The 18,780-nt window shown below is 44.4% G+C and overlaps 1 protein-coding gene across 1 annotated transcript in view; it reads right to left on the bottom strand.

Moving 5' to 3' along the window:
* Positions 1–8,278, bottom strand: part of GMDS (GDP-mannose 4,6-dehydratase) — a 648,894-nt gene extending 640,616 nt beyond the window's left edge. Inside the window, exon 1 of the mRNA XM_017497517.1 lies at positions 7,918–8,278. Coding sequence (XP_017353006.1) covers positions 7,918–8,019 — 102 coding nt within the window. The 5' untranslated portion in view covers positions 8,020–8,278. The remainder of the gene's footprint in view (positions 1–7,917) is intronic.
* Positions 8,279–18,780: the final 10,502 nt, after the last annotated feature.

Genomic DNA, 18,780 nt, shown 5'->3' with positions numbered 1-18,780 from the left:
AAAAAAAAAAAAAAAAAAAAAAAAAAAAAGACAAAGTCTTGCTCTGTCGCCCAGGCTGTAAATGGTGCAATCTCAGCTCACTGCAACCTCTGCCACCCAGGTTCAAGCGATTCTCCTGCCTCAGCCTCCCAAGTACCTGAGATTACAGGCACCCACCACCATGCCCGGCTAATTTTGTATTTTTAGTAGAGATGGGGTTTCTCCATGTTGACCAGGGTGGTCTCGAACTCCTCATGACCTCAGGAGTTTGAGACTACCCACCTTGGTCTCCCAAAGTGCTGGGATTACAGGCATGAGCCACCACACCTAGCCTGGAAGTATCTTTAACAAGGTTTTGGCAAGAGGAAATGCAAATAATTGACAAATAAACAAGGGAGAAAAAAAGAAGAAAACTGAAGCATACTAGGAATAGCTTGGTTAATGGCAATCATGAAACTAAAGGGAAAGTGCTAGTTTTCATGCCTTATAAATGAGAACTACAGAAAGTTCTGGGGGACAGGGACGAAGACTGGCTAAGGGTACAACACAGCAGTATGGCCACCTTTAGGACTTGCCCACTCTACAGCAGTCACCTCTGTAGTCCAAGTCATTTTAAGACAGAGGCCAGGTGAATTGGCTCACACCTGTATTATCAGCACTTGGGAGGCCAAGGCCAGAGGATCACTTGAGGCCAGGAGTTCAAGACTAGCCCAGTCAGCTGGTGAGATCCTGTCTCTACAAGAAAAAAAAATAAATTAGCCAGGCATGGTGGCACAAACCTCCAGTCCCAGCTACCAGGGAGACTGAGGCAGGAGAATCACCTGAGCCCAGGAGTTCAAGGCTGTAATGAGCTATGATTGTACCACTGTACTTGAAACTCCAGAGAAACAAAATAATTCACTATCTTCCCCCAGGAAACTGATTTTCCTTCCCAGTGATTGCATTTCTGGCCATAGTGATACCATCCAACCTGTCTCCAAAATGTGTTTGCATCCTTGATCTCACATCCTTTTATTATAGGAGCCAGTGTTTCTGCTTCCATCCTTTTAGTACTTGCATTCATCCTACATACCCCTAACTGCATTCCCAAGCATTCTCCATCCTTCTCTCATTCCTTCCCATTGTGAGAACTTAAACATAATAAATAATAGTATCACTTCATAAACAATATATGCCAGGAACAATGATAGGCCTTATTATAATATACTCATCATTTCTAATCCACACATCAATTTGTGATGTGGGCATAATTAACTCCATTTTTCTACCCAAAAATTTAAAAATCTTTCCTCTATCCTAATTTCTCTGCTTTGTTCATTACACATTATATGCATGTACCAAAATATTACACATACCCCATAAACATGTACAATTATGTACCAGTTAAAAAAAAATTGTTCCTCACCAAAACATCACTTCATTCATTTGGTATGTCCTACAAAGATGGACAGCTCAGATTTTTCACTCTACCCTTACAAATTCTGCCAACATACAACTCATATGAATTTCTTCTTAGTTTACACACTTAATTTAAAATTCAGTAAAGTTAAGAGTTCATTGGTTTCATTAAAAAAAAAAATTATCCTGGCCAGGTACAGTGGCTCATGCCTGTAATCCCCGCACTTTGGGCAGATCACTTGAGGCCAAGAACAGCCTGGTCAACATGGCAAAGCCTCATCTCTACTAAAAATACAAAAATTAGCTGGGCATGGTGACGCATGCTTGTAATCCCAGCTACTCAGGAGGCTGAGGCACAAGAATCACTTGAACCCAGGAAACAGAGGTTGCAGTGAGTGAGATCGCACCACTGCACTCCAGCCTGGGTGACAAAGTGAAGCTCTGTCTCAAAAAAAAAAAAGAAATCCTATTGGCTTTATGTCTAAAACTGAAATCGAATCACTGCACTGCTTAAATGTAAAGATAGTTGTATAATTTCTTTATGTAAGCATAATCAATCATAGGTCAGCATGCAATCCAAACATCACACTACTGTAGACTAGAAGCAGACCTTAGGGAAAACCAGGTGACCATTTCACTTGACAAATTAAGGCTATACAATTAATTGGCATCAAAACCTAACCTCTGATTCTCAGTCCAGAGTTCTTTCAATTAATCACATGTAACAGTCTTTGATTACGCAGGACAGTACTCAAGACATCTCTCTCACCTTCAATAATGCCAAACCTTTTATCCCAGGACTGCAAATCTCAGCAAGGAAGATTTAGAGTGGAAGTCACGCCTACAATCCTCTTATATGAGAAGATAAGACCAGCTCCCAAATCTGCTTTGCACAGTCTTGAAAGACTCACGGGGCATCAAATTTGTTGGCCTCCCAGTACTTTACAGGCTGCGGTTGATTCCAAATACTACAGAACTTTCTGCTCCTAGATAACAGATTCCCCATGCAAAGCAAGGCTAAACAGTGATACCTCCCACATTCAACTTCCTTTCCTAAAAGTCAAGAAATCTTTTATTATTCTCTTAACACTGTGGAGGGAAGGTCCATTCCAGTAATGAGGCAAAGGCTACTACTATGTACAGACTTATTTCCTATTCGGTAAGAATTACTATTCCAACCTGGCAGAAAAGATAAGTGACTTACCAAAGCCAGTGCAGCTCAGAAAGAGCTAAGCAGTAATTTAAACACCTGCGATCCCAGCTTCTCGGGAGGCTAAGGCACGAGAATCACTTGAACCTGCAAGGTAGAGGTTGCAGTGAACCAAGATCGTGCCACTGGACGACAGCGTAAGACTGTCTCAAAAAAAAAAAACAGGAAAAGGAAAAAGAAAACCGCCTCATAGAAGCACTCTGTTGCTTCAACAAATATACTTTGAACAAAATGTAACACACTTTGAACAGTACCTGGCACAAACTAAACGCTCAATACTTGTTAATTATTTTAATCTACCATAATAATTATCACCATCATCACACCACTAGAGTATCAATGTAGGAAGGTGAGAATTTAATCTGTTGCATTTGCTGTTTAAAGTGCATTACTTATAGAACTTGTAGCGAAATGAGAAACAGATCAGAAAAATGTTTTAAATCTGCAGCCTGCCCACTTGGTAGTAAAGGAAAGAGCGTTTTTCAGGAAAGAAATCCAATGGTGCTGGGGAACAACCACTTGCTAAAGAGATTAGCACTGACAAAAGGGAGCCAGGTGCTAATAGAACAATGGGGAAAGGCCTGAAGGCATCTCAGACTCTATGAGGCTGCCTCTCCCAGCAGAGGCCCAGAGACCTAGGAGGACAGAATGGTTTGGGGAGACAGGCCCAGGGCATAGCTGACATGGAACACCTCAAGGAACCCTGGAACGTCCTGAATGCTGCTCCAACGTCCTGGTTGCTGCAGTCACAGAAGCTGAAACAGCCCCAGATGCTGCTTGGGCTGCTGCAACAGAGGGTACAAGTTGTAAGCCCTGGTGGTTTCCACATGATGTTGAGTCTGCAGGAGCCCAGAATACAAGAATGGTGCAAGCTTGGCAGTGTCCACCTATAATTTCAGGGGATTGAAATTGGAAAGCGTAAATGTCCAGGCAGAAGCCCTTCAGAGAGATGACTCTATTAATGCAATGCCCACACAATATGTGGGGCTAGATCCCCTACAGACAGTCCCCACTGGGGCATTGCCTCAAATCTCAGAATATCAGAGCCACCGGCATCATGAAACCTAGCAGGAAAAGCCACAGACATTAGACTCCAACCCATGAGGGCAGCAACATGGGCTGCATCCAGCAAAGCCATGAGAATGGGGCTGGCCAAGACCTTGGGAGCCCACCCCTCAAACCAGTGTGCCCAAGGATGCAGGACACCGAGTCAAAGGAGATTATTCTGGAACTTTAAAATCTTATGTCTGCCCTACTTGCATGGGGCCTGTTACCTCTTTGCTTTGGCTTATTCTCCCTTTTAGAATGGGAATGTCTACCCAGTAACTGTACAACCATTGTATCCTGGAAAAAGTATTTGTTTTTGGTTTTATAGCCTCATAGCTAGAAGGAACTTGCTTTGAGTTTCAGATAAGACTTTGAACTTTTAAGTTGGTGCTGGAACAAGAATTTTAGGAACTACTGGAATTGTATTTTGCATGTGAGAAAGATGACTCTATTTTGCATGAGAAGGATGAGATCTGGGAGTCAGAGGTGAAATGCTACAGTTTGGATGTCTGACCCCTCCAAATCTCATGCTGAAATTTAATCCCCAGTGTTGAAGTTGGGGACTAATACGAGGTGTTTGGGTCATGGAAGCAGATCCCTCATGAAGGCTTGGTGTCACCCTCACAGTAATGAGTGACTCCTCACTCCATTAGTTCCTGCCAGAGCTGTTGGTTAAAAAGAGACTGGGATCCCACCCCTCATCCCACCTCTTGCTTCCTCTATTACCATGTAATCTCTGCATACACCAGCTCCGTAAGTAGAAGCAGCCTAAAGCTTTCAGCCGAAGCAGATGCTGGTGCCATGCTTCTTGTACAGCCTTCAGAACCATGAGCCAAATAAACCTCTTTTCTTTATAAATTACCCAGTCTCAGGTATTCCTTTATAAGAACACAAATGGACTAAGACAACCTTCACATCTTTTTATCTGTAGCAGCATCAAAACAAGCCTTGCACACTGCAGACATGCAGTGAAGATGTGTTCTGCTAATGGAAAAAGTAAGTCAACACTTTTGAAACACCACTAGATGAAGGCATGTGGGAGGTAATAGGCTGAAAATGAGATTTCTACCTTAAAGCAGTTTATAATCTCAAAACCAAAGATATGTAAATAACTTATACAATCAACAGGGATTGCATACATGTAAATACAAAGGAAGTTCCTGGAATAGTTGCATTTGTCAGGATTAGGCTGCTAAGAACACTGAGGCTTTCAGTTAAGTTAAAAGGAGTAAGACTTGTGAGGCCATTCAGCCACAAATAATTACTCCAAAGAGGTACAAGGCAATAGTACCCAAAGAACAGCAAGAGCATCTCCAATAGCGCAGTAAAGAATAGCATCCTTAGCCAATGGAGGTGAGCTTTTAAAAGTGGCTGGCAAAGGGCCTAGAGACAGTAATGCAAAGCCAGAGCCTGAGCTTCCTTAAAGCCTATTTAATAAGGTTCCCACTTTGGAAAAAGAGTGTGTCAATAATAGATGGGAGGAGAAGGCTAGAATAAGAAGCCTGACGATACATACTAGAGATGTACAGCAGACAGGACACCCTGCTGTCTGCACTATTCTCAAGTGGGAATTTGGGACAACCCATTCAAAAGCCCATTTTGGCACAAATGCCATGATAGCCCTAAGTGCCAAAGCAGTGGCAAGTGAATCTGAAACCTTTTCTTAGAGTAAGACTATTTATTTCTCTCTGTCTCATAAGGCTTACCACAGTCTGTATAACAAAATGACTTAGAGCAACTGCTGAGATCTGGGTTCAGCTCTCAGTTCTGACACTCATTAGATGTATGACCTCAGGGAACATACTTAACCTTACTTAGCCGGGGATAATTATTATACCTGCTTCTTAGGTAGGGATATGCAAAATGCTTAGCAGAGTGAATAGCTCAGTAAGTTCTCAGCCAATATTATCAAGAAAACATACAGTAAGATATGGATTTTCAGACCCCTTGCATTAACACCACAGTGCTCCAGAGATCCTTGATAGTCAAGTTGGGAGTCACTGTCCTGAAATACAAATAAAAAACATAGAAGAGCAGTAAATTCTATCTGCAAGTGTTTATGTGTTTATTCGGCACTGTGCTAGGGGATACAGAAACCAATGCAACACCAAATGAGGAGGCAATGCAGAGGGCAGATGCTAGAGGGAAGAAAGAAACACTGGGGCAGAGATTACAATGAGCCTGAAAGCCAGACAGGTGTTTAAAGTTGGAAATGAAGTGAGGAACCAAAAAATTATGGTCAGGGAGGTCTGCTGAGTGTGGTGCTTCAGGTAGACAACCATGACAGCCTGCAGGACAAGCTAGAGTGGGGGCCCACTTCCACACCTTTCTGCCCACTCATTTCCAGCCAAATGACTGCTCTTAAAAGTGAAAATTAGGTTCCATTTCTAATCTCCATTGATTCATACTGCTGGACATGGAAATTGGTATAAGCCACACCAACGCAGCACATAAACATCTTAACTAGTTTCTTGACAATACTAAAATCAAATCCGTACTTTCCAGAGATTATGTAAACTTAGTGAACATTTGCGCTTCAGGTCCAGTCTGACAAAATGGAAAAAAGGGAATAATCTGTAGAAAGGAAGGGAGAAGGCAGTATGTAGGCCCTGACATGTTTTACTGCCTCAATTCGAGGATTCAATTTCTCAGCCTCAGATCCTTGCCCTACCTACCTCTCTTACAAGTTTTCAAACTCCTGTCTATTATGATTGCCTTAAGCATGGCAAGGTGCATGAATAACCAGCAATAAGTCAGATATTCAACAGCTGAAATTGTACAATATTCTGTGACTGTGTATCTGGCCAGTTTCAACTTCTTCTATCTTTTTTTCTTTTTTGTTGAGGCGAGGTCTCATTTTGCTGCCCCAGGCTGGAGTACAGTGGTGCCATCATTGCTCATTGCAGGCTTAAACTCCTAGACTCAAGTGACTCTCCTGCCTCAACCTCCTGAGTAGCTAGAAATACAGGTCAGCACCAACATGCCTGCCTAATTTCTTTTTTCTGTAGAGACAAGGTCTCAATACATTGCTGAGGCTGGTCTCAAACTCCTGGCCTCACCTCAAGCAATCCTTCCGCCTTTGCCTACCAAGGTGTTGAGATTTCAGGTATGAGCCACGGCCTCCTGCCCGCTTAGCCTTTTCCAACACTAGAGAACTTTGAGAGCAGTTTCAATATTAAGTGGACACTTCTCAGCAGTTTAACCTCGGACAAATCAAACTCCCATGCCTCAGTTTCCACATCTGTAGAGATAATAAAAGAACCTCCTCAAAGAGTTTATGAGAACTAAATGAGTTAATATTAGTCAAGCGACTGAAACATGATAGACACAATATGCCTTAGCTATTATCATCATCTTTATTTCAGCGCTGAAATAGTGGCCACCACCTGGAGATATCCAGGGGCACACACATCACATTTTTTCTACAGCGTTATGTGGGCATGATTACTTCATGACCACTGAATCTAAAACAGCACAGCCTGATAAGGCACAGTGGTAGGGTCCTACCTACTGCAACAACTCTGAGAGATGACTCTCACAAACCAGCCATGCTTAGCCTGAGACATTCCGGAGACCTCCTCTTGATTACCTCACTCGAGGAACTTATTCCCTTGGAAATGGAACCTAGCCTCGCTTTTGGACCACTGCGTCTCAGATACACTTCCAAATGAGTGAACCTGAACCTCAGAAGTTCCTGTGATTTTTTTAAAGCTTTTTAAGTTCTTTTCCCTAAATGTGTCATAGCGGGGGACTCCCCAGCACTACTTTCTTTTTTGTTCTCTTTTCTGTCTGGAAATCCAGTGATAGGGGCCGAAACCAGCAAGGCACCCTTTTTTCTGCTTCCCAAACATTAGCAGGTAAGCAAGCGCCCCCTGAGCTCAGATATATCAAGACCCCACCCGCAAGTTCACTGATCACCGCTTCTTTTCCCTTCCCGGCACTAGGAGCTGCGAAGCATGAAATGGGCTTGGAGGAGTCGACGATGCGGTCACCTGAGAGGCAGGTGAGAACGGGAGGTCCGGCCCAGGTGTGAGGGAGACATCCCGGGCGGCACACACGCTCACAGCCCCCAGAGGAAGACCAGAGGCACCCGATGCACCCAGCACACCCTACATGCAGCACGCTACCCGCACCGCACCTTCCGTCCCAGCTCCCGGCAGCAGACCCCTTCCGGGACGCCCAGAGGGCTGTTCCTGGACACACCGCAGCCCGCGCGGAGCTGCGCGTAAGGAGCACACGTGCCCAGGCGGCCTCGGCCGGCGCGCCCCCGCCCCCGCACTCACCTGGCCGGTGATGCCGGTGATGAGCGCCACGTTCCTGGGCTTGCCCATCTCGCCGTCCCCGGATCCCCGGGCGCTGGGGAAGCGTGCTGACGCGTGTGCCATGTCCCGCGGCGGGCGTGCGGTCGGCAGCAGGGCGGAGCGCGGCGGAGGGCAGGCGCGGCGCCGGCGGGGACACGGGGGTGTGCCGTAAGAGGCGCCTAGCCCGGCTGCTGGCAAGGAGGGAGAGTGCACCGCGCGGCCGGCCGCCACAATCTGACAGGGGCGCACGGGAGGCCGCGCGGGGAGGGCGGGGGGCGGGCCGAGGCTGGCCCGGCGGCCAAGCGGCGGGGGCTGCGGCCTGACGAGCGCCGCGTCATCCGCGTCAGCCGGCGTCGCTGCGGCAGGCCCCGCCCCCCCGCCGCCGGCCGCCGCGTGGGAGGGGCGGGGCCAGCCGCCCGCCGCCGCCTCAGGGAAGAGGAAGGAGGCCGCAGCTTCGCTCCCCGCCTCTCGCTTGGCGGGCCTGAGAGCGGAGGGGGCGGGCCATGGGGGGTCTGGACGCAGTCACGGTGTCCTCCCCGCAGTCCTCCCGAGTCTCCGAGGAATGCTAATGTCACCCGAGGATGCTGGGCGAAGCGCTGAGCCGACCTTTCCGTTAGGCTAAAGCTCTGAATTTTCAAACCCAGGAATCACAGGGTCCGGGCCATCGACTTTGCTAAATAATGCCTGGAAACCTGTTGCAGTCTCCTTTGAGAAAGCTGGTTTTATGGTACCTGAAGGGCACTGGCCGTGCAAGGCCCCTAAACCGGGTCACAGATGTGGGAGAGACTAACTCGGGTGGCTCTCGCTCTTCTGGCCTTTCCCTGAGGCTCGGTCGGGACCAGGAACGAGGTTCCAAGTAGCTGGATTCAAAGTATTCTGTTCTGAGGACTGGCAGTGCACAAGGAAGTCCCCGGCCCCACCCGTATGCGGCATAAGGAAATGTTGAAAAGACTGCCCGGGTCAATAAACCTGGACGTGGCAAATTTCAAAGGCAGTAATTCAAACACAGGTGGGGTCCCGGCTTTTATTTATTGGATTTCGCCACCATTTGGCAGCTGCTCGTTGGACAGGGAGAGGGATGGAGGTGACTCAGAGGCGGGAGGACAGCAGGTATGTGTGCCTAAGCAGTTGGCTGCAATCCATTGCAGAGATGGAAACTTCCAGGTCTCCGTTGCGCTGCTTCTCTTTCCATATTCCTATCCCTAGTGGATAACTTCAGATCATCACTTCAAATCACACATTGAGTTACTAGGGCTATGCCCAATATAACATGCAGGAGGTACAGCAGACCTGGAACCCCCAAATCAGAAAAGCTCAAGATTGCATTTAAAACTTCCCTCTCCCCCTCCGCAAGTCCCTTAGGAATAGTCCTTAGCTTTATAGATAGACTGGTCTGGTTTCACACCTGTCCTCTCCTCTGCATTCTATGAGGAGAATGCTGTGCCAGTAGGACTCTGCTTTGAGTGATGAAGAGGCCCTGAAGCTGCGGAGAGGTAACACTTTCATTTAGAGGAACATACTGTAAGAAACGTCTGTGAAATATATGGGAATATGCTAAAACTATATTCATTTTCATGTAAATACGCTTTAAATGAATGCATGAGCAGATTAACATTTTCCTTAAAAAAATCAGTGAGCAAGCCAGGCCGGGTGGCTCATGTCTGGAATTCCAGCACTTTGGGAGGCTACAGTAGGTGGATCACCTGAGGTCAGGAGTTCGAGACCAGCCTGGCCAACATGGTGAAATAGAGTCACTACTAAAAATACAAAAAATTAACCAGGTATGGTAGTGGGTGAGGCAGGAGAATCACTTGAACCCAGGAGGCGGAGGTTGCAGTAAGCCGAGATTGTGCCGTTTGCTCCAGCATGGACAAGAAGAGTGAAACTCCATTTCAAAAAAAGAAAAAAAATCATTGAGCAAAACTGATACTTATGGGGGATATGACACATTTATCCTGTAGCTTTGAGACCTCCTATCACACAAACAATGGAAGTTGACACCAATTTCCTGTCACACCACCAAACACCTGCCCTATTAAGAAGTGTGTGTCAGTAGAAGAAATAATGGAAATAAAATCAACATGTTTAGGGCCTGAAAATATTTACAAAATGATGGGAAATGTTAGTTCAGAGGAAGCTTGAAGAATGAAGGCTATTTCTCTAGAAAACTCTTCTGAAGACAGGTGGTAGGTGCGCTACAGCAATGTACCATCCATGAGGTGACAAACGATAGAAATTTACTTCCTCACAGTTCTGGAGACTGGAAGTTTAAGATCAAGGGCTGATTTCTTCTGAGGCCTCCCTTCTTTTCTTGTAGCTGACTGTCTTCATGTTCACATGGCCTTCTGTTCACATGTGTGTCTGTGTCCAAACTCCCTATTCTTATAAGAACGGTAGTTACATTTGATTAGGACCCACCTTAATGACCTTCTTTCCAAATACAGTCACATTCTGAAGTACTAAGGATTAAGACAGCAACATATTAATTGGGGGAGGGACAAAAATTCAACCCATAATTGGCAGAGGGAAAAACGTTTCTTTTTAAAATTGTTTTTGGGCTGGGAGGGAAGAGGTTGGTAGGGGTGTTGTAATTTTCTCAGTAGCATTAGAGCAACTTGAACAAAGTCAGCACAGGGTCTGGGGCAGCATAAGAGGGTTATATTAACTGGAAGGAAAACTGCCAGCTGTAGTGGAAAGCTCCAAGGGTAATGGCTCAGTTGTGTTTTCCTCTAACAAAGCGATTCTCATCCCTGGGCGATTTTGCTCCCCAGGGTACATTTGAGGCATTTTTGATTGTCACAAATGGAATTGTGCTGTAGGTATCTAATGAGTAGAAGTCAAGTATTTCACTCAGCATCTGCAGTGCACAGGACACCCCATAACAAAGATTTTTCTGGCCCAAAATGTCAGTAGTGCTGAGGCTGAGAAACTCTTCTCCAAAAGGTGTTAAAAGGCTAGTGAAAGATTTTAACAAGCAGGTGTTTGAATTGACAGACACTCTGACTATAATATGCAATGACTTCATCGTATGTCATAAAAGAGGCAAATACATTTGGTAGCTAGTTGTTGATGCTGACACCTTTACTCACAAACTTTGCTAATCTCCAAAAACATACTAGCTGCTGAGGGTACAGCAGTAGAGGAGAAATAATCTTCAAGGGATTGTAATCTAAAGGGGTTATGATATTGCATCATTTTATGACTTTCATAACATTTTCACATTTGTTTTAACATGATAAAAAGTGTGGAGAGAAGAATGAGGCCTCCAACTCCAAGTTCTCTAATTGGATAAAAGTCAACCATTCTATACAAAACTAAATATGTGGAATAACATTTTTCATATCTTTCTTTCCCATTGTTGCCACTGAGTACATGCCAATCATTCAAGAATAATTCCCCTGCTTTCCCTGTAAAATTCCCTCTTCTCTTTTTTTAATCTTTCTTTCCTTTGCTTTTCACTGTGAACATTTACTAATCTTCTTTCTCAGATTGCACAAACCACGATAATGGCCAGCATAGATGGAGGGAGCATCTGAGTTGTGCGGCGCACTGTGCTACATCTCAGCTAACTCTAGGAGGTAAGTGTGTTTGCTGTGGTAAAATACATATTTGGTCTTCATTTCCGTTTTCCTGGCATTCAGTTTCTAAAATGCTTAGAATCACTGCAGTGATGTCTTTTGTATGATAATGAGTTCACTGTTGGCTGGCAGCCCTTAGGTGGCTTCAGGGTGGGGACTGATCATTGTGAAGACCAAGGCTGGATTAGAGGGCTGGCACTTTCAGTCCCATCTCCTAACCTGCAAGGAGGGGAGAGAAGCTAATGGCTAAGTTGATCACCAGTGGCCAATGATTTAATCAATCATGCCTACATAATGAAGCCTCCATAAAAACCCAAAAAGGACTCTGTGCAGAGAGTTCCAATAACTGAACGCGTGGAGGTTCATGGAGGGTGACGCTTCAGGGTGGGCACCAAAGCTCTGAGCTTCTTCTCGTATACCTTGCCCTGTACATTGCTTCATCTGTATCCTTTGTCGTATCCTTTATAGTAAACTGGTAGTCCTGAGTAAGGGGTTCCCTGAGTTCTGTGAGCCACTCTAGCAGATTAGTGGACCTAAGAAGTGGGTCATGAGAACCCCAATTTTTAGCCAATCAGAAGCACAGGTAAAATAACCTGGGGCTTGCAATTGGCATCAGAAGGTGGAGGGGTAGACAGTACTGGGGACTGAGCCCTTAACCTGTGGGATCTGATGCTATCTCCAAGAAGACAGTGTCAGAATTAAATGGAATTGAACCCAGCTGGTGTCCCCTGCAGAATTGATTGCTTGCTTGTTGGTGGGGAGAAATCCCTTGCATGTTTGGTGACATAAGTCTTCTCTGTTGATTGGTGTTGTATTAGAACAGAGGAAAAACAATTTGAGTTTTTCCATGCTCAGTATGATAATGATCCTTATTTCGTAGCGTCAGAAACTAAGGATTGAAAACATTAATAAACTTGCCCAAGGCCACATAGCTAGTGAGCTAGTTATGGTAGCTATTATGCTCGTTCAACTCCCATTCCATATTCTATTTGGAAAAATTAGAGTGCTAAAAGCCACATGTCCCAGACCATTTGCATCTCACATACAGGAAGCAAATTGAGCTTTGTCAATTAGATGTGTTCCTGCTCAGTCTGGTAGGTAGAAGTGAAACAGAAGCCTTCTTTCTGCTTTCTGGTCCAACTGACATGACAGTTGGTGGCAGCTAGATTCCAAGTTTGGGTCTAGTCACTATTTTCGTGGGCATGAGAGCCACTTGGGTTGGGGGAGAAGGATGGCAGCGGGAGTGATTTCTGAATTCTGGCCTTTAGCTATGGTGGTACTGCGCTGACATCAACAACCACTGGTTGCCCTCTGAGTTTTCTTCCTGTCTCATAAATATTTTTTTCAACTGATAATTGTAGATTAAAATGATTTTTAAGAAATGATACAGTGACATAGTTGTGTCTTCAAATACTCTAGTGCAATAACACAAGCAGCATATTGGTGTTGATACAATGTACCAATCTCATTCAGATTTCCTCAGTTTTTGTACTCATTTGTGCAAGAGTATGTATATTTACTGGTTTGCAGTTTGGTTTGGTTTGGTTTGTTTTGTCTGAGACAGGGTCTCACTCTGTCACGCAGGCTCATTTGCTGCCTCAGCCTCCTGTGTAGCTGGGACCACAGGTACACAACACCGTGTCCAGCTAATTTGCTTATTTTTTTTTAATTTGCTTATTTTTAATAGAAACAAGGTCTCACTTTTTGCCAAGGCTGGTCTTGAGCTCCTGGGCTCAAATAATACTCCCTCCTTGGCCACTCACAGAGCTGGAATTACAAGCATGAGCCAACATGCCCAGCTATTTTTTGTTTGTTTGTTTGTTTTTAGTAGAGGCAGGAGTCTCACTTTGTTGCCCAGACTAGTCTTGAACTCCTGGGCTCAAGCGATCCTCCTGCCTCAGCCTCCCACAGGACAGGGATTACAGGCATGAGCCACCATACCCGGCCTACTTCTATATGGTTTTACTGCACATGTACATTCATGTATCCACCACCACCATCAAGATTCCAAAACCACCAGGATACCTCATGTTGCCCTTTTATAACAGCATCACCTCCCTCCTACCTCCATCCCTAACCCCTTGAAAACATGAATCTGTCCTCTATTTCTAAAATTTTGCCATTTCAAAATGTATTATAGGCTGAGTGGAGTGGTTCACACCTGTAATTCCAACACTTTGGAAGACAAAGGCTGTAGAATTGCTTGAACCTAGGAGTTCAAGACCAGCCTGAGCAATATAGTGAGACCTCAGCTCAACAAAAAATAAAAACTAGGCAGGCATGGTGGCATGTGCCTCTGGTCCCAGCTACTGGGAGGCTGGGACCTCATTTGATCCCAGGATATTGCTGCAATGAGTCATGATCGTACCACTGCACACTGGCCTGAGTGACAGAGCAAGACCTTGTCTCAATTTTTTTTTAAGTATTATGAATGAGTAATCTTTTGAAATGTGCTTTCATCACTCAAGTTTCCTGGAGATTCATCATCTAACATGTTGTGTATATGGTTATTTTATTTATTTATTTATTTATTCATTCATTCTTTCATTTTTTGAAAGGGAGTCTTGCTCTGTCGCCCAGGCTTGGAGCATGGTGGCACAATCTTGGCTCACTGCAACCTATGCCTCCCGAGTTCAAGTGATTCTCCTGCCTCAGCCACCCAAGTAGCTGGGAATACAAGTGCCCACCACCACACCCAGCTAATTTTTGTATTTTAGTAGATGCAAGGTTTCACCATGTTGGCCAGACTGGTCTCAAACTCCTGACCTCAAGTGATCTGCCCGCCTCAGCCTCCCAAAGTGCTGGGATTACAGGTGTGAGCTACTGCAACTGACCTCATTTATTTTTATTGCTGAGTAGTATTCCATAGTATGGCTGTACAATCATTGGTTTAACCATTTACTTACTGAAGAATATCTGAGCTGTTTGCAGTTTGGGGCCACTACCAATAAAGCCGCTGTGAACATTTACTTACAGGTTTTTGTGTGAACATAAGTTTTCATTTTACCCAAGAGTGCAATTGTTGAGTCCTATGATCATTGCATGTTTAGTTTTTTTTTTTATTCTTTCAACTGCCAAATTGTTTTCTTGCACAGATTTTGTAAATATCAAATTTCTTGTATTAAATCCCTTTCTACTGTGTTCAGCTTAACCCCTGGCTGACATGGCTCAAACTTCAGACTCAGTGCTCTTAACCAAGACTGGAAGACCAAAGAGATGACCTTTTGAGTGCAAGAAAATGACTGAGAGAGAAGGGTCAGGGCAACAGAAAGCATTCAGTGGAGAAGCAGAGACTATTTCCTTTTTTTCAACCTTCCCTGAACTTCAAGATTTATACCAGTTTTCCAGTTCAGGTAATAAACAGAATAGAAGCACTGGATTTTTTAATAAAATCTTATCATCCAACTTTGTTGGACATGAGACAACTTAAATCCCTGCTTTTTCACTGGAATAAATTACATTGCATAAATCTTCTTTCTTAGAATGTATAACAGAAGCAGCAGTGTTTTAGAAACAGAGTTAAAAGGCAACTAGATAGCTCTAAAATTTCTAGGAAGTTCCTGAAATCTGTCAACTCAACTTTGGAAAATACCATTCTACCGATGAAATCAGACTATAGCAAGTTTTTTGAATGATGCATTTAGAAAATGAAAAAAATGTATTCAAAATAATAGAACACATTTTTTTTTCTTACATCCTCATTCATACAATTTCCGATTAGATAGCTCTGTCTTCAGGCGAATGAGTATTATAAGTTCTGGACCATGTATATACCTCTATTTATAGCAGGGTGTGTATATAAGCCTAAGTCACTTTGTCTCTAGCTCTTCTCGGTTGTTTGGTTTTGTTTGTTGAGACAGAGTCTCGTTCTGTTGCCCAGCCTGGGGTGCAGTGGCATGATCTCAGCTCACTGCAATCTCCACCTCCGGGATTCAAGCAATTCTCCTGCCTCAGCCTCCTAAGTAGCTGAGATTATAGGCATGTGCCACTACACCCAGCTAATTTTTGCATTCTTAGCAGAGATGGGGTTTCACCATGTTGGCCAGGCTGGTCTCGAACTCCTGATCTCAAGTGATCCACCTGCCTTGGCCTCCCAAAGTGCTGAGGTTATAGGCATGAGCCACCGCACCTGGCCTGCTCCTCTGTTTTTTTAAAATTTTCTCCTCCTCTTTTTTTTTTTTTTTTTTTTTTTTTTTAGTTTGACCAATAGTCTTCAAGCTAGGAAGCTATTCATTGGGAACGTTTTCCATTCTAATAATCTCAATTTTTCAATGCGCTAAAACCCCGGGAGCAGAGCCTTGGAATCATTGCTGTGCTAATTAGAACCTCCTCTCAAGGAGCACAGCACTGCTTTTCCATTTGCAGCATCAAACCCAGAGAGGAAAAGCATGTGAAGGTTTAAGTCTTCCAGACCCCTATTTTCAGCATTTTCCCCTCAGGATTTGAGAATATGCATATGCCCACTCCTCCCTTTGTAACATTTCTTAAAGCCTTATTCAATAAAAGTGAATCTCTAATAACATAAAACACTAGAGATGAAGTAATACATTGTTCTTTAAAAAGATGAGGTAATAAAACACCATTGACTGCCTATGGAAACTTTCCAGTTCCTGGTTACTAGTCTGATTCTTATAATGTGTCAAAATTGCCTCAAGGTTAAGATATTGGTCTTATTGTTAATTCTAAGCACTGTAATGCAGAGAAACCTTACCATTTTGTACTAATATGTTTAACATGTTCAAGATGCTGTCATAAATCTCAGGCTCCTCGTGGCTGAGTCCACTTCAACTAGTAATGGCTTCCAGTCATTTTTGATGACTGGTAAAGAGTTGGCTAAGGGCCTAATCTGCATAGCTAATGGGAATGCTAGGACTATAAAGGCAAGTATCATGAATCCTATGCATTAAAGAATTTGCTAGACCTTCTGGGAAAGAGAACTTTGATCCTAACGAATTTTTTGAAATGGCCCCCTGGTTCCCACTAAGATAGAGCTTTCATCAACCTCCAGGAAGCATGCCTGGGGAAACTTGCCCTAGAACAGAAGAGTGCTGAAGAGTATCTGGGCTCTGTCCTGGTTTGTGTCCTAATTGTTAGTGAGAAGATCCACTTTTGACTTGACAGTGGATAGGATCACTAAATAATCCTCACATGCAACTGTGGGGTAATTTGTTCCATATTCTCAAGGAAACTGTAAGTCCTAAAAAAGCAAGCTGCTCCTCTGGGAACCTCACCAAAAAGCAGTAAGCAATAGTGAAGATGGGACCTTCAGCAGCCAGTGAGCAGTGGAGATATCTATGGCAAAATCATTATCAGTTGGAATCCTGGCAAAATGACCATGGCATCAAATAATCATGACAGACACTATGGCTTGGCTCCCAACACAAGGAGTGTTCAGCCAAGTGTTCAGTGAAAGGGGTTAATGCTGATTCGTCTAAAGCCATCATGTTCATTCCATTCCCCTTGTCAATGAAGGACTTAGGCATAGTCATGTTTTGCAACCCTGGCCCCTGAGATGAAATAGGTGGAATTATTCTACTGTTGAGTCCCTCCTGCCCACCTATAGGAGATATCCTAAGGTTAGTGTTGAAAGCATTCAGCATACCTATGTAGCAAACCTGCACGTTCTGCACATGTACCCCAGAACTTAAAGTATAATATATTTAAAAATAAAAATAAAAAAGAAGGCATTCAGGTATGAGTGACCCTCAGGATTTGAGAACATGCATATGCCCACTCCTGTGGACATATGACCACCTGTGGCTCCTTTCCTGTATGAGATCATCCAGGTCCTGCCTGATGGCAACCCATGATTCTGTGGGTCAGTAATTAGGACGGGGCTCTGCTGGGCAGTTATTCTGTTCCTTGTGATGTTAACTGGAGTCACTCAGTGGTATTCAGACAGTGGCTGAAGAGCTCATAAAGTCTTCCCTTACAGTCTCGTGCCTTGACAGGGAAGGCTGGAAAGCAGGACTCAGATGGAATCTAAGTGGCTGGGCCTCTCTCTCCCTGGCCTCTCTATGGCCTGTCCACATGGTCCCTTCAGCATGGGAGACAGCTTACATGGTGAGTCAGTACTACCAGATAGAGGGTTCTAAAAGACTGAGGAAAAAACTGTAAGACTCCTTATGACTTAGCCTTGAAGTCTGAGAACATCACTTTTTCTCACATCCCACTGGTCAGAGTAAGACACTAAGACCAGTCCAAATTCAACAGGAAATAATTAGATTGGTCAGAGTAAGACACTAAGACCAGTCCAAACTCAACAGGAAAGAATTAGATTCCACCTCTCGATCTGAGGAGCAGTATGAATATACAGAGAGGAAAGGAATTGATCATGGCCCTCTTTGGAAACTACCTCAGGCCGTCCTTGGGCCACCTCAATTTATGTCCCTTCCTCATGAAAAATACACTCACCTCTTGCATTTGTTTTCTGCATAACAGATTTCTTGCAATTGTTATGCTGCATAACAATTTACTACAAAGGTAGCTGCCTTAAATAATGTACATTTACTATCTTAGTTTCTGTGGGGCAGGAGCCTGGGCATGGCTCAGCTGGGTCCTCTACTTAGGGTCTCATGTGACTGCAGTCAAAGTGTCAGATGAGCTGTGTTCTCATGTGGAGGCTTGACAGTGGAAGAGTCTGCTTCCAAGTTCATTAGGTTGGTGGTAGAATTCACTCCACTGTGGATGTATGACTGAAGGCCCTGGCTTTTTGGTAGCTGTCAGAAGTGACCAGTCTTGGGTCCTAGAGACCACCTGTGGCTCCTTACATTGTAGGCTTTCTCAACATGGCTAATTACTGCATGAAGCCAGCAAAAAGAATCTCCCCATACAGTATGCTAAGATGGAGCCTTGTATAACTCCTTCAAGAGGAGGAGAATGTTAAGAAGGCATAAATGGCAAGAGGTGAAAATTATTGACCTGAGGACCTGTCCATCACATTCCCTCTTTGGAGGCCCCAAATTTGATGGTTTAAATGAAAAACAAAAATCGTTATTGGCCAGGAACGGTGGCTCATGCCTGTAATCCCAGGACTTTGGGAGGCTGAGTCGGGCAAATCACCTGAGGTTGGGAGTTCGAGACCAGCCTGACCAACACGAAGAAACCCTGTCTCTACTATAAAACAAAATTAGCTGGGTGTCGTGGTGCATGCTTGTAATCCCAGCTACTCAGAGGCTGAGGCAGAAGAATTGCTTGAACCCAGGAGGTGGAGGTTGCAGTGAGCCGAGATCGCACCATTGCACTCCAGCCTGGGCAACAAGAGCAA

The sequence above is a fragment of the Cebus imitator genome, unplaced genomic scaffold (genome assembly GCF_001604975.1).
Source record: "Cebus imitator isolate Cc_AM_T3 unplaced genomic scaffold, Cebus_imitator-1.0 Scaffold231, whole genome shotgun sequence".
Lineage (NCBI taxonomy): Eukaryota > Metazoa > Chordata > Mammalia > Primates > Cebidae > Cebus > Cebus imitator.
This window is presented reverse-complemented; position numbering and strand designations above follow the sequence as displayed.